Below are 16,261 nucleotides of genomic sequence, written 5' to 3' on the forward strand. Positions count from 1 at the left end.
TTTACTGTAAGCTGATAGTTGGTGGCCCACTCCTGTAATCCTAGCTACTCAGGAGGCTGAGATCTGAAGATCATGGTTCAAAGCCAGCCTGGACAGGAAAGTCTAGACGTGAGACTCTTATCTCCAATAAACCACCAGAAAACCGGAAGTGGCGCTGTAGCTCAAGTGGTCGGGCACTAGCCTTGAGCTCAAGAACTGAGGGACAGCGCCCAAGCCCAGAGTTCAAGCCCATGACCAACAAAAAATTTTCAATGTAGCAAGAATGAAATTAAACAAGGCTGAGTGTTGTGGCTTATGCCTATAATTACAGTTGCTCAGTAGGCATGGTTTGGGGGATCATGATTTGAGACTGAATAAGTAAAACCTCCCCCATTTAGTCCTTGCTGCTTGAGAAGCCTAAAAAAGAGGGTAGTGGTCCTAGTAAACTTCTGACAGAAGTGGAAAGACTTTATTTTGAAAAATCAGGAACAAAGGGCTGAGAATGGGACAGCAATAGCCTAGCAAATGTGAGGCCAGAATGGTAAAGAAAAAAACCACCCATACTTTATGATACCTTTGGCACCTAGTGGCTTCCAGCATAAGCCAGCCAGCAGGGGCAATGCCCCTGAGCGCAGATCATCATCCAGTCCATCTAGCTGAACCCATGTGATGAACACTCCCTCCCCCCCATGCAACTTTACAATACTTTGAGACAAAAAAGCAAAACCAAACAATTGGACAGGAGTCACTGGGATTATTTGTTATTGGTTCCTAGTTGTTTAGTTTTTCATCTCTTTGTTTCTTCAGTGAAGGAGGAAGAAAAGAAAACCCCGATATTTAGCACATTAGCATAAGATACAGTGATCACGTGAGTGCCTCCTGTTCTCTAAATGCCAGAGCATTTCCTGGAGTCTTCTTCTTTCAGCTTCTTGGGCTGCTCTGAGTCTTTCAGCCTCTTCCTAAGGAGCGATGAGTAAAAGTTATAAATCTTAGCAAAATTAAGATCAAGTTTATTTCTATTTGCCTACATCACTGAATAGTCAAGAGCAGCAAGATAGCACTTGAATATCTCTCTTCTGTTCATGTACATCTAGTGTACTCATGTAGATTTTAACTCTCCTCTTTCTCTAGATCTAGGTTTATTATATCTCAATCTCTGAAATGTTGTGTCTCTAGAATTCTATCTCAAGTCTTCATATCCCTATTCTACATAATTTCCTAGGGAAACCTTAGTCAGATATTGACTTCAGTTCTTAGTCACACATAAGATATTAGGGACAATTTTAAGAGAAGAAGCTGATATATTATAGGACATCAAAATGATAAAATTAGGTGTTTTGTTTGTGCATTAGGTGAGGGATATGATCTAGGTCATCTCATTCTTAGGTAGAGAGTAGAAAAAAATTCAGGAAATAAAAATCCACATTGTGTACACGGTGCACACTGTTCTTCAAGAAAGAACTAAAATCACAAAAAATATAGATTGACTATCTTTGTGTGCAGATGGATTGGCAAGGTGGAGGGTTGTGGGAGTAGGACTATCTGTCTACTGAGGACACGTTCATGGGAATTTCACACCAGGTTTGCAGGAGAGGCAGCCCTGCAGATCCCACTCTATGGGAAGGTAGTTTTGACAACTTAGAAGGCTAGTGATACTAGTATTTAGTTATCTCTTAGGAATCTCATCTGAAAACTGGGGGCACAATATTTCAATCTCACAGTGGTAAGATAAGAGAATGCATGTAAAGGATTTTATAGAAGGCTAGGTAAATACAAACTACTACTGAATGCTGGCACAGTAAAGGAATGGATGAAAAAAAAAACCACAAACAATTCTACAAGCTCAAGGCCACTAGTCCAGAGATAATAGAGGAAAGACAAGAACAAAGACACAGTAGCATGAAATTCATGTGTCATTGTATCTTTGCTTAAAGCATAAGTTTGTCCAAATAAAAAGCCTGCTCATGTGGGTCAGAAATGTATTCATTTTACTTAAAAATTCATTTTGCTTACTCTGGGCCAAATGTGATTCTAAACATGAACCTTAGTGTATTTAGTTCTAAGAACAACCATATAAAATACATACATTGATGTCTCCATTCTACAGAAGGGGAAAATATGATGCACTCAGAAAGTAAGGCAACAAATATGGTCTCAGAAAACTTGCCTAATCTGTATGTATGTTCAGAAGTAGTACTTGGATTCAAACCTAGCAGTCTGGCTCAAGTCCTAGACCCGAGCCTCCATGGTAGGATATCTTTGCCCCTTTGTCATTTGATCAAGCTCTGTTCCTTACAGACAGGGGGACTAAGTAAGACAACAAATAATACCTGGATGAATACCTGGAGCTGCTGTTCTTCAGCCCTCTTCAGCTCTGCCAGAAAGTTTGCTCTGTTGATCTCCATTTGCCTCAGTTGCTGCTGACGGACCCTCTCCTTCTCCTCCATCAACTTTTGTTGCATCCTGTGAAGCTCCTCCAATCTTTGTGCATCAGCCCTGGCAGTCTCTGCTTTTGCACGTTGCACTACAGAAAAAAGAAGACAAGTATCTTTTAGATTCCTAAATCTCATCCTTCTGCCTACCACTCTTTTTGTTGTTGTTGTTTATTTGTTTTAATTCCGCAGATAAAATCTTTGGGTAATTTGTTTTCTTTCAGAAGATCATATTGAGGGTATCTGCCTCTAATCAGCTCAGCCTGTGGAGCAAAGAAGCAACATGGTCATTCTTGCTCTAGATGAGTCATCTGGCTGGCCAGATTGCAAGAATTTGAAGTAGAACATTTTTGTTCATCTTGCATAATGTCTATTCTTTTCTTCTATTTTTTTCTCACCTTTCATCTCATTTTCCTTGGCAGTGAGCGCCTGGTCTGTCTGTAGAATTGCATCACTCACAGGCTTCTTGGAATGTAAATAATTCTGTAGAGCTTCCTCAGCCTATGAAGCCCAGAAACATGCAAAGTAATTAGAAGTGTGGTAGAAATACTGTAATGTCTGCATTTCTTTTTTCATTGTAGCAGGTGCTTTCCTGTATCTGAGCTGTAGAATTGCCTCAAGACTTTCCTGCTGCAGGAGTGGTTGTGATTCGCTTGGGGTCATACAAAGCACAATTAGATGTAATGGATATACTGAAAGGTTTTTTTTTTTAAAGCAACAGCACTGGAACTTGAGCTTTTAAAAGATTAACATAAAAAATACTCTTTCTTCTCTAAGATCTAAGCACTAAATTTACCTAAACTTGTACCTATTTTCATCTCTCTTACCATGAAGGGTGACACTGTAAGATAAGAAAACAAAAGAGAAAAATGGAATCTGGAGTGTGAAGGAAAAAAGAAGGGAAATTGATGACACTGAGCTGTTGAAACTATATTAAAATCATTAGATCTTAGTTTATATAATCCAATCAATTATTCATTGTTCTTAAAGTCAGTTGTTGGGATTCTATCCTGTATAGATAGAAAAGGTCCCTTTGTTGCTCCTGAACATAGATAGCTGCACTATAATCTGGTGCTCATTGAATAGTTCAGGTTAATCCTACAAGTGTTGTTATTTGTCAGTTATGTGCCAGGACCTACCTCAGTACAGCCACATAATTTTCCATGCATGCTCACTCCACAAAAGCATAACTCACTCTGTAAATCTCATCTCTGTTCCTGTATTCTTGTCTTTCCTTTTCTTATTAATAGCTTTGTATTGCAACTCCAGCAGTCTCCAATAACGAATAGATTAAACTACTAGGTAAAATACTATAAATAGTATCTATATAGTAGATATAATAGACAAAATAGATAAAATAGATAAAAACTAATAGATTTCAAAAAATCCAGTGATACCTGGATTCCTTTCCCAGGCTTCTGGTAGTATAGTGCCTTCAGCTCTTCTATCTTCTGAATGTAGAGATTATGGCCTCCTGGTCTAGAATAAATCCCCAGCTGCACGTTTGCTTCCAGCGGAGTAAAGATATCCTGAAGTAAGGCTGAGCAGCGTTCAGAAGAGGCTTCCAAGTTCTTCTGACAAATAGCTTCTTGCTTTGTATGTAGTAGGGCCTTCATGGGATAAAATCCATTTAGATGTTAGCAACAGTTTAGCATTTCTGGAAATCATTTGCAAAAAGAATTCACAATATTTTTTTTAATGAATTAGAGAAATATATGTAAAATTGTATTCTTTTCTTCAAACTTAAAGGAGTTATAAAGTGATGACATTCTGAAAAATGACATTTACCTTCTTTAGGAATTTCCTGAATTTTGCCTTTTTCAGATTCAGACATAGGCTGTAGCTTAGTGTCCTTGTGTAAAATGAAACTTACTTTACAATGTTTGTGGTTTCACTTATTCTCCACTTTTGATGTGAACATGGAATAAAACAATTATCTGGAACAATACTTGCTTATTCTACTACTAATAAACTTATGTATGTTAGAATTGAAATGGCAAGTCTATATGCTTGATTATATAAAAAAAGTAGACATTTATTTGTGCTTTGAACTCATAGCACAAATTCCCCAAGAGTACAGGCATGAGACACTAGAGCCAAGCTTTATATACATTTTTTAGAGAAGTATAACCAATTTGAGTTTTAGCCATGCACATATTATGGTAAAAGTGAGTTGTGTTCATGTGGAAAAGTTCAAGGTTTGCAAAGATGAGAAAGGTTACACATGAGTTTTCAAGGCCTTCTTAGTGAGTACTGTCGTTTCCCATTCTAGTGAGAATTTCTTTTCTCAGATAGTACTATTTTGCCTATCATAGCTATATGTTGTCTAATTCTTTTTTTTTTTTGTCGGTTGTGGGGCTTAAACTCTGGGCCTGGGGGCTGTCCCTCAGCTCTTCAGCTCAAGGCTAGCGCTCTACCACTTGAGCCACAGCCCCACTTCCGGTTTTCTGGTGGTTTATTGGAGACAGGAGTCTCACGGCCTCTCCTGCCTGGGCTGGCTTTGAACCGCGATCCTCAGATCTCAGCCTCCTGAGTAGCTAGGATTATAGGCGTGAGCCACCAGCGCCAGGCTATGTTGTCTAATTCTATAGTCAATAAGCTAGACAAAAAAAATTACCTCTAATTCTTTCTGGAAACCTTGATCCTCATCCTTGAAAGAATTCTTCTTGAAAACTTCTATAGCTTCTCTCTCACAGGCCCTGTGCAGGTCCAACAGCTCCTGGAGTGTGTTTGTAGGGAGCTGCACCTTCTGGGTCATCTCCTGGTCATAGTGACTCATTGCTTTCTGTACTGCAGCTGCATTCTCTATCTGACTCAAGGCCAGCACTGTGTTCCCCAGGCAGGGCAGTTCTCCATTGTGGATGGCATTAACATAGGTCAGCACCAGGTTCTCTAGACCTACATAGACAGAAGAGATATTGGCACTCTACACATTCTGTGTAGAGTCTATGCTCTACACAGAATGATTCTTAATGGGTAAACATGTATGTTATGTCAATAACATGAATGTCACAGTACATCATGTTTCAGCATAGTAGACAGAACTCAAATGGCCCAGATAAGTTCCACTGGGAAATTGTGTAAGAAGTTAAATTTCTCTTTTGTTGGGAAATAAAAAAGAGAAGAGAAATAGAATGGCATTCAAAGAAGAAATAGAGAAAATCTCAAAAGGTTTTGTGACATCTAAATTTCATCCTTATTCACATAGAACTAAGAAGATGACTACATAAAATTAATAAATGTTTATTTGATCAGAATGCTAAACTTTGCCTCTTTATATGTCCCTTTCTTTTATTCTTTCACAGTTTTTCATTGTCCTCAGAATTTTCAATTTGTTTTTTACTATCTTCTAATTAAGATGTTATAAAAAATACTCTCCACTGTAAAATGGCTAACTGAAAAATTCAGAGCAGGGTTTCCTGATATGTTGTAATTCTCTGTTTTACTCCTATGTCAGTCTTTCCACACAGGGAGTGCAATTGCCCTATATAATACACATCAGCTATTTACAGAGTTCTGAAATACTGTGTTCTTTATGAAATCTGATTAAATATCTTTCAAGATTCGAGACAATTTGTGCCCATGTTTAATATCTGTGCCAACTAGTTCTATTTCTGCAGGGAACATGTATGTCTTGCCTGTCTTAGATTTGTCAAGCTTGTATAGCATAATATGAATTCCATATATTTGATGGACAAATGTTGTCAGCCCATGCAGTGTGTCCAATTCAACAGTGGGTCTCCAATGGATAAAACTTACTGAAGTGAATCTGACTTTTATTATTCTCCTAACTTATGTAACCTTGAAAACATTAATAAAAGAAACCCACTAGAAATCGATCTGATATTCTGATTTTCCTAATAAGCTGGTTGATAAATGCATAACATGCCATGAGGAAAGGCCCATGTGATTACTATCCAAATAGTGGGTTGAGTAATATCAAAGAATAAATAAAAGGTTTGAGGACTAAAAGGCTTGGGGACCCTTACTATCCTTACCAAAATCAGAGAGCTGCAAGTGCTAGAACTTTTATAAACATGGTGTTATGATTTCCACGGTGATTATTCCTTATACATTTGTCAACATTGGCATTATGAGGAGGCTATTATGGGTCTCTTTTCTTCATGTTGAGCTAAAAAGTATTTTAAAAAAGAGACTTACGAGGTCCATTGACCTTGATGTCTCCCGGAAGAGTTTTGATCTTAGAATGGCTGAAGATGTAGGAGCAGAATTCTGCCACTTGTTGCACAAACTCGTGATCCAGCTCATCATCACACAATGTTTCAAGCTGGCCAAGTTTCTTCCCATGAATAGGTGTGTCAAAGATAAAGCATTTCCTTGTTGGGAAGAACTTCTGTATACATAGACGGGGTAAATTATAATTCTGACTCCTCTGATCACTACCTTGAGAAGGAAAAGTAGTATGTATTTAGTATAGAATTAAAATTCATGACAATGTATTTCTCTTAAACACATTTTATTTCTCATCAGGTTACTAAGGTTAATGTCTCTACTAAGCCTACTCAAAAATATTAAAAGAAAATAATCATGAAAAGAATATAAGGAATCAAATTTCTCATAAGATGAGGGGAGCAATGAAATTTAATATTGCACCTATCTCTTGCTTCTAAAATGACTAATCATTTATTTTATAAGATAGCCTGGTAGGTAAATATAGAAAACAGTACATTTGGCTGCTGATACAAATGATATCATTTCTGGAGCTACTTTTTCTTTTTTCCCCAACCAGTAGGTCTCTTACCTTCCTTTGGCCTCAGTGAGTTCTCCAGGTACGTATCTGCTGTGATGAGTTGTCCATCAGTTTCCAGGTCAAGGTAGAAGTCCCTCAGAGTCCACACTAAGTCAGGAAAGAATGTCACAATGTCAGCAGCATCTTCAACCCCATCAAGATGAGAGGAGGTTCTTGCTCTGAGCAGATCTGTTATTTCTGTAACATTGCTGAGATGAGGTTGAGGAAAACTTGGAAATGTAAGACTGTATCTTAGTGCTGACCTCTTTCTAACTTCCTTTCCCTCTGACACTTAATCAAGTCAGTATTCTATTACTGAATACCCAGACTATAGCCCCTATGTCCATACACCATGTTGTCCTTAGTCAAGTCAGCATTCCCTCACTGAATCTATGCAGCCTTTTGTCCTTATACTTCACTCTCTATCATATTTTCATTTTTAATTCTCTCAAGTCCTCACAGACACAGCTGGTGAGTTCTCTCTATCTTGGTTTTCATGCTTTAACTCAAAAGGATACTGAAGTAGGTCAATAGCCCCTTGGTCGATGTTGCTCATGGTATTGTAAACAAGGGTGCTGCTCAAAAGGATTGCCAGTGCAAAGATCTGCTCATCATTCTTGTTATCAACCTAAAATCAGAAAAAGTATAAAATCATGTCCCATGGTTTTCCTAGATGAGCAAGCATTGAAGACAATATCTTTATCTATAAATATCAAATGACAAAAATGGTTGTTAGTCTCGAGCTTTATATACTTTTCTTATTGGTAATTTCATAGTGATTCACCTATTATTAACTTGCCATTTCCTTTTTAAAATACTTTTAAAATGAGTGGTCAAAGATAATGGAGAAACCAGAATATTCAAATTCAAAGTCTTCTAGAGTCTGAAGCAATACTGACCCAAATACACAATATACATGATTATTTTATTCATTAATTATGACCCACAAGGTAGTTACATTAATAATCTCATTTAATTACATAAATAATACAGTGAGATGTGTTTAATATTGTAATATTGTGAAGAAACCAGAACTCACACATTATGGCTCACCATCTTTAAATCCTTTTAAAAAAATATTTATTGCTGGGTACCAGTGGTTCATGCCTGTAATCCTAAACTACTCAGGAGGCTGAGATCTGAGGATCACAGTTCAAAGCCAGCCCGGGTAGGAAAATCTGTGAAACTCTCTAATTAACCACCAGAAAACTGGAAGTGGCATTGTGGCTCAAGTGATAGAGTGCTCATCTTGAGCTGAAGAGCTTAGGAACAGCACCCAGGCCCAGATTTCAAGTCCAACAAAAGAAATTTTTTATATTATTATTATAAAGGTGATGTAAAGAGGGGTTATAGTTAACTTAAGTCAGATAAAGAGTACATTTCTTTTTGAACAATGTCACCCCTTCTTTTCCCCTCTCCCAGTTTTTCTCTCTCATTTCCACCCACAAGGGTCATGGGGCCTAGTGAGTATCACTGCTGTATCTGTTCACCCTTTGTCGCACCATTTCTGTGTTCCCCCAACTTTCCCAAAGACCGATAAATGAACAAGTGGACAAAAGGAAAGGAGAACAAAAAAAAGCAACAAAGAAAAAAAACTCTCTTTTCCACTTCCTAGAGTTCATTTCGATAATTATTTTATATGGTCAGATGCACATATCTATTGTGCCTATAATAAAATGTAAGAGAAGGAAACAGAATCATGTCATCCAAACTCCTAAAAGTCAACTGCACAAATCTTTTCCTAAGTCTCTTCTTACTGACTTCACTTTAGGTTATGAATCAAGGCAATTTTCCTAATAAGCTAGTTGTTAAATGTATAACATGCCATGAGGAAAAGCCCATGTGATTACTATCCAAATAGTGGGTTGAGTAATACCGAAGAGTAATCTAAAGGCTTGGGGACCTTACTATCCTTACTAAAATCAGAGAACTCCAAGTGCTAGAACCTTGATTTGAACAGAAATTTATCTGAATCAGAGACCACTATTAAACTACACTCTCTACAGGACCAGGCTTGTATCATCTTTGTGTACCCAGAAACTCCTAAGCTTGCCATTGCTATGGTGTTGCTAATACTGATTCTGTCTTACAAATAAGTTTTCCAACTTCATGCTTCCAAGGAAGCATGATCATACCTTCCAAGGAAGGTATGATCAAGGGAAAAAGCAAGTTTAGACAAAACCAAACAAGGAAACAAAGTAAAACATTCCCTAAATAAACAATGTTCAGAGATGAGAAAGTGAATTAAAATAGAATCCGCTTTTGTCACCTTCTGCGTATCTCCCAGTCCTTCAGTGTCCAGAAGAACCAGAGTGTGGTCCAGCTTGCTGGGGTGAGGCACACACCACATCCAGATTCCTTGGGTGTGAGCCTGCACTGTGGATCCGACAGAAAAGCCTGACAAAGAGCAAAAAGAGATCATGGGGCTGGGGCTGGAAATGTGGCTGTGTTATTGATGATGGGCCTAGGGCTTAAGGAATACAGATAATGAGGTAGCAGGTAATTTGAGCAATGGTCTGAGTTCAGTGATTGGATGATGAATAGTGTACATTGGGCTTGAAAGGGTTTTTAAATTTTTTTTATTGATCTTAAAAAGGATATGTAGAAAGCAAAGTTTTTTTCTTAAAAAATGAGGTGATAGTAATAAAATTTGAATATTTTGTATATAAAAACTATTAAATAGACACCATACTCCCTATATCCCCTTATGTGCGGGTCACAGTATACTTTCCTCAGGGAGATATTAAGGAAAATAAAGGAAGACATATCAAGGACAGAGGGCTGCCTTCATCTCCCCTAAGATAAAAAGACAGCTGTGACCCAAACATTGACATTCACGATTCATCCTCTCTCCTAAGTTTATCTTCCTCATATACTCATGCTGGACCCCTGTCAGTGAGGGTAGGCTAAGGAGACTCAGTAGAACCTTTGAGATGGCACTTACCCTTTTGTTTGCCAGCCAGCTTGTTCATCAGGTAGGATTTGCCAGTGCGGTAGAGGCCCACAATGGCCACCACCACTACAGGTTGTGAGATGGCAGACAGGGTCTCCAGAGCTTCCTTGTTGACAACTAGCTGCTCTTCAGTATTCTCAATCAGACACACTGGGCCTGGCATGTTGATCTCTGGGCCCATGTCTAAGATGTCTGCAAGAGAAGACATGGGCAGAGATGGAGTATCTAGTGGTTAAGGAAAGACTATTTGCCTACTGGCCCAGTAAACATACACTAGCCAGTATACATACTAGCCAGTTTCAGAGGGAAATAACAACTGAAAAGAAAAAGAAGCTGGGAAGGTGGCTCAGTGGTAGAGCACTTGCCTTGCACACATGATGCCCTGAGTTGGATTCCTCGGCACCACATAAGAAAAAAGCTGGAAGTGGCACTGTGGCTCAAGTGGTGGAGTGCTCACCTTGATCTGAAGAGCTGAGGGACAGCACCCAGGCCCAGAATTCAGGCCCCAAGACCAGACCCCCCCCACACAAAAAAGAAAGAAAAATACTTCCTAAATCCTTACAGGACTGCTATAGGATACCTAATTTATCCTAATTTGATGAAAATATGAGAAACTCACTTCCTGAGTCTACCCCATTGATAATTTAAATCTACTGACAAGTTAAATCTCATTGATTTCATTAGCTTTAGGTTTACATGTTTTGTATTTTTAACTCCTGAAATCCCTAGATAGATTGCTTATGAGTATTCTTTCTTATATTGCACTTGTTGCTTTTCTCTTACTATATCTAGTCATAATGCATTGCATTAAATATATAGTGGTATCTAACAAATTTTTTAAACATGCATTTATGCCCTCTTTGACACAGAACTTCAACTTAAGATAATTTTATCATTGTTTGAATGATTTAAAAATCAAAATCATTACTTCTGGGAAGCGATTCCTTCAATATGAAAAATCCCTGGGAAAATCATTTTATACTTTTCTAGATTTCCTTTTCATAAAGAACCATTATCTTCCATTGTAGAAATGATTATTAATTACAAAAGCTAAAAACAAGTCATCTCTTTCATTTCATTTTTTCACTAAAATCTTTAAATGAAATGACCAAGATTCTTGTGTTAGCTGACAGGAGAAACTATGAGTCTCCTTGTTAATTTTTGTTTCTGTTTCTGTGTTTGTTTCATTTTTAGTTTTTGAAACAGTGCCTCATGATATATTCTAGGCTGATCTTGACCTCATAATCCTCCTGCAAGGTCTGCCAAAGATTGAGATTACAGGTGTTCATCATGTCTAGCTATTGTTGTTTTGAACAATCGTGAATACCTATTTTCTCTCTTCATAGCCAATGCTTTTTTAAAAAAAATCACATAAATTAAAATTCAGATGACTTGGGAGCAGACATTAGGAAAAGCCTTCAAAAATGGCAGGGTACCAGATAGTGGAGTCAAGAAATACCTAGTGCATTTAGATGGATTTAGGGGCTCAAATACTGAGTGTCTTTTCATCTTAGTCCATTTCTAATTAAATATTGGTTCCTTACCACCCTAGAATTCTGCTTGCCTTGTGTAACAGATGCTAGAAATGTTATCAGAGGATCAAAAGGTACAAACCTTGCAGTGACGACTCATTGTTAGAAAAACAAAAGATAATCAAATCTATAAGTACATGTTGGGTATATGAGCTTTTATGCTTTAGCATAAAAGTGAGAAAGCTAATTTGTCTGAGTTTTCAAACTTCTTTATGAATAATATTGTATTTTGCACCTACATGAATAAACGGTATTTTATACCTTGTCATAGGTGGTATTTGGATAGCATCTTTAATGCTTTTAGAAAAGCCAGCTCTGTAAATCAGATTGGAATATCAATCTATTAAAGCCACATATTAGGGGCTGGCAAGGTGGCTCAATGGTAGGGTGCTTGCCTTGCATGCATGAGGCCCTGGGTTTCAATTCTTCAGCAACAAATAAGCAGAAAAAGTCAGAAGTGGCATTGTGGCTCAAATGGTAGAGACCTCACCTTAAGCTGAAGAGCTGAGGGACAGCGCCCAAGCTCAGAAGGCCCCATGACTGACCCTCCCCTGCCCCCAAAAGCCACATATTAGCTATTGCTCAGCCATTCATAACTCAGACTATAACATGCCATCAGGGGTGCATTCTCTCCAACTCTATTAGAGTTCCATAACTTTATAAATAAAAGCAATACAAGCATGGAACAAAACATATAGGAACACATAGTTTGGGCTTTGTAGAAAGTTAGACCTTTTTTTCAGCCCCAGCCTGGGCTTAGCTGTATCATATTAGCATTGCATGCAACTCAAAAGCCTGCTTCCTAAAAGAGGAAGTCAATAAATACATATTTACATCGGAAAACAGGGAGTGGTAAGAGAGAAAAGAAATATGAAAAGAAGAAAATTGAAATGCCAACACACAGATGAGAAAATGCAGAGAAAGTGCTGCTGATGGCATTTCTGGGGAAAACAGCTCTTTTCAAACATGTGATTTCCTTTATCTTATGATATGTGTGTGTGTGTGTGTGTTTACTTTTGATTTGTCTTATGTTGTTTTGATTTCAGTTTAGAGGAAAGCAGCACTTGTCAATCGGGTGAATGAAAATCTATAAATATGAGCTGCATGAAGAGTGTGGCATAGTAAGACAGTCCAAGGAAGAAAGAGTGACAAGGAGTGGCCAGAATGGCCAGGCAGTATTTGAAGTCCAGTTCACTAGTGTTTAAGTGGTTCTTTACAGCAGACAGGGTAATACTGAAATTTCAACACAGGGAATAGGTATCAAGAAAAAGATAAAACAAAGGCCAAGAAGTATTTCTAAAAGAGGAAATCTTCCTTCAAGTTAAACAAATTAAACATGCATTGCTGCTGTCATGCAACCTCTTCGCTTTCATGAAGTTCATCTTCTTTTTTTTTTCTTTTGTCTGTAGCAATGTTCCCAAGCTGTTTGCACAGAAACTTATTTATTGCTTTCTTATTCAAATAATTTTGAGGTTTTTAAGACTAGTTTGAAGCAGCACAATCAGATTATAGCAAAGGCATTTGTGACCTCAAAAGGTCTTAAAACGATATTTGCAGGAAACACTGTAAGGCATTTTTGACTGCAGCCCAAACCTGTGTCTAATTCAGTAGGAAGCAAAAGCATTTGGTACACAATAAACCCTGCTGCTATTCTGACCACACAACTGTGTTTTTACTAGTTTAAGTACAGCATACTAGGTTAAGCTGTGTGTCATCTAGGTAGAACATGTTCAAAATCTAACAACCTTGAAAATTCCTTCCCCTGATCCATCTTACCTTTACAGTAAAATCTTCAGGATCTGAGATCTTCTAGAGCTGCTGGGAGATCTTTTAGTGCTGGCAAGAAAGTTGCTTTGAGAACTTGGTAAGAGTTCTGACAACTGTACCCTAGTTTAGCTGTCATCATTTCTGGTACGTGGTCTACCCCAATCGTGCCAATTTCCTGTCTCTTCCATTCCCCACCCCCACCACAAAGGATTATTTGAATATGAACGGGCATTCCAGCAGTCAGAAGGGCTTGCTAAACTTCTCTACTGGAAAGTGAAACCAAGAAGCAAATTCCACAAGCAAGCAGTGATGATAAGGATTTCCTGAGCTGCTTGGTGGAGGGGCGGGTTGATTTCACCCAATTTCCCAGAATTAGATGTAGTTACTGAAAATGAACTGCGAGATATTTTTGCAGTTTTTCCAAGTGTGTGTTATACTCTCTCCTAAAATAAGATATTTATTTCCAGTTTGTGAGCATGAAACTTTTAAGTGGAAATCTCATATCCTTTGGGAGATTAATTTTCTAAAATGTTAAATGAACTTTCAGAGAGTGGTGATAAAATTTAATGCTTTTTACAGTAGGTAATAAATGAGAATTTCAACTGACAGAAAAAGAAAGTTTTGTCACTTAATACACAAGAAAGTTAATAATGTATTTTCTAAACAGTGGCTCTGTTGTCTGCATAATGTTCACAACTTTATATAGATTATTCTATTTTAATTCTTCTAGTATATATATATATATATGTATATATACATATTTTTAGGAGAATGAGAGGCATAGTCTCTAGACACTTAGTAACTTGCTCAGAACCACAGAGCTACTGGCCAGTGAGTCTTCAAACCCAAGCACTTTATATAGCTCTCCTATATTTGCTGAATGAATTACCATCACAACTTCCAAACAACCACAATAAAGTAATTATTAGCTATTAGCTATTATTATTAGCTATAATAAAAATTTGTTCTTCTAAGTTCATGAATAATTTTCCCCCTCAACCTGGGGCTTGAACTCAGGCCTGGTGCTGTCCCTTAACTTTTCCACTTGCAGCTGAGGTTATAACACTTGGACCACACCTCTATCTCAGCTCTTTACTGAGATATATCCTCAGAGCTCAGCCTCTTGAGTATAGATATGAGCCACCCACACTTGGCTGGGACTAATTTTTTTTACATGCAATACATAACCAAAACACGAATGCTTGTAACTTAATTACAATGGGATAGTAGAATTATTTCTACACAGACGATAAAGGGAGGGCTGTATTTGGTCCCGAACTATTACCTTGTATTTCTGTAAACCATGTAGAACTAATAATAGCTGCAACAACAGTACAACAAAGTAAATATTCCTCAAGAAAACTTCAGTGGAATTTAAATAGCTGTATCATTGCACTTGAAAATTCATTCCTTTATCAGGTTTCTTTCCTTCTATGTTGCAATCTAGCAATCATTCTGGCTTCTTGAAATTTTATGAAAAATTAGCCTGCCTGCAAGCAAACCTTTAAGCTGTGTTCCCAGGGGCACTATTTTTTTTAAAATAAGGATTTATTATTTTAAATATCAGAATATCAACATGTTGACCTGAAGTCATATTTAATTGTATTTATTAAATGTTAGTTGACAACTTGATGTATAATGTTTTCCTTATATGGCCTTATGTAATTGAACTGTTGTTCAAATAAAGTTTGTAAATTTGCCTCAAAGAAAACAAAAAAATAAATAAAATGAGGTTATGATGTTCTCCATTCCTTTCACCTCAACTTTTCACTTTTAAGTTCTTTTATTTCTGGTGGTAAGAAATGTTTCACTGTAGCTATATCTCTTCTTATTTATATAATAACAGGTAGATAGAGAGTGATAGCTCTATCTTTAAAGTAATCCAAACTCTTACCTCCTTTGACCAGCTACCTACCAAGGATCTCCATCATCTCTAGTTGCAAAGATATAGGAAACTTCAATAGAACTCTACAGCTCTATTCTTTCTGGCCCCATTTTAATTTCCTGTGCCGTGCTTTTCTTAAACTACAGTCAGATTTTGCAACTGCAGTGCTCCAAGTTTCCCAATTACTTTCCCACATCCTTAAAAGATTCTTGAAAAACAGTCCTAGTATTGGCTCTGATAGGAGAAAGACTTGACAAATGGGATTATATCAAACGACAAGATTTCTGCAAAGGACATAGTTCCTAAACTAGAAAGACAGCTAACAGACTTTGAGAAGGTCTTTGCCAGCAATACATCAGACAAAGGCCTAATATCCAAAATATACAAGGAATTCAAGAAACTAACTCCTCTCAGAGTTAATAAATCAATTACTCAATGGGCAAAAGAGCTGAGAAATCTCCTCAAAGGAAGAGGTAAAAGTGGCACAGAAACATATGAGGAAATTCTGATCCCTGACCATAAAAGGAAATGCAAATCAAAACAACTCTGAGATTCCATCTCACTCCAGTTAGATTGATCAACATTATGAATTTGAGCTGGGTACTGGTGGCTCACACCTGTAATCCTAGCTACTCAGGAAACTGAGATCTGAGAATCATGGTTCAAAGCCAGCCTGGGCAGGAAAGTACATGAGACTCTTATCTCCAATAAACCGCCAGAAAACCAGAAGTGGCACCGTGGCTCAGGTGGCAGAGCGCTGGCCTTGAGCTGGAGAGTTGAGGGACAGCACCCAGGCCCAGAGTTCAAGACCCACGACTGACAAAAAAGAAAACAAAACAAAAAACAACAATGTGAATTTGAACAACAAATGTTGGCAGGAATGTGGGGAAAAAGAAACCCTATTGCACTGTTGGTGGGAATGTAAACAAGTCCAGAGGTTTCTGGACAGTAGTCTGTAGGCTC

General features: G+C 37.7%; 1 protein-coding gene across 1 annotated transcript; it reads right to left on the reverse strand.

Annotated features, from left to right (window-relative positions):
• Window positions 1-713: 713 nt before the first annotated feature.
• Window positions 714-13,600, reverse strand: Gbp5 (guanylate binding protein 5). Its single transcript, XM_013024653.1, has 11 exons — window positions 13,423-13,600; window positions 10,106-10,306; window positions 9,431-9,558; window positions 7,680-7,789; window positions 7,174-7,370; window positions 6,573-6,815; window positions 5,029-5,309; window positions 3,809-4,021; window positions 2,810-2,912; window positions 2,322-2,503; window positions 714-938 (listed from the first exon to the last, which is right to left on the reverse strand). Exons 2-11 carry the CDS (start codon window positions 10,293-10,295, stop codon window positions 825-827), a joined length of 1,761 nt encoding a protein of 586 aa, XP_012880107.1. The 5' UTR covers window positions 10,296-10,306; window positions 13,423-13,600; the 3' UTR covers window positions 714-824.
• Between the last annotated feature and the right edge of the window lie 2,661 nt (window positions 13,601-16,261).

The sequence above is a fragment of the Dipodomys ordii genome, unplaced genomic scaffold (genome assembly GCF_000151885.1).
Source record: "Dipodomys ordii isolate 6190 unplaced genomic scaffold, Dord_2.0 Scaffold78, whole genome shotgun sequence".
Taxonomy (NCBI): Eukaryota; Metazoa; Chordata; class Mammalia; order Rodentia; family Heteromyidae; genus Dipodomys; species Dipodomys ordii.

Coding starts and splice junctions, on each gene's coding strand:
- Gbp5 (XM_013024653.1), bottom strand. CDS start 10,295: ATGGGCCCAGAGATCAACATGCCAGGCCCAGTGTGTCTGATTGAGAAT. Junction 7,790..9,430: donor GACTGGGAGATACGCAGAAG/GTGACAAAAGCG, acceptor TTCTGATTTTAG/GTTGATAACAAGAATGATGA. Junction 5,310..6,572: donor CATCAAGGTCAATGGACCTC/GTAAGTCTCTTT, acceptor CTGTCTATGTAG/GTCTAGAGAACCTGGTGCTG.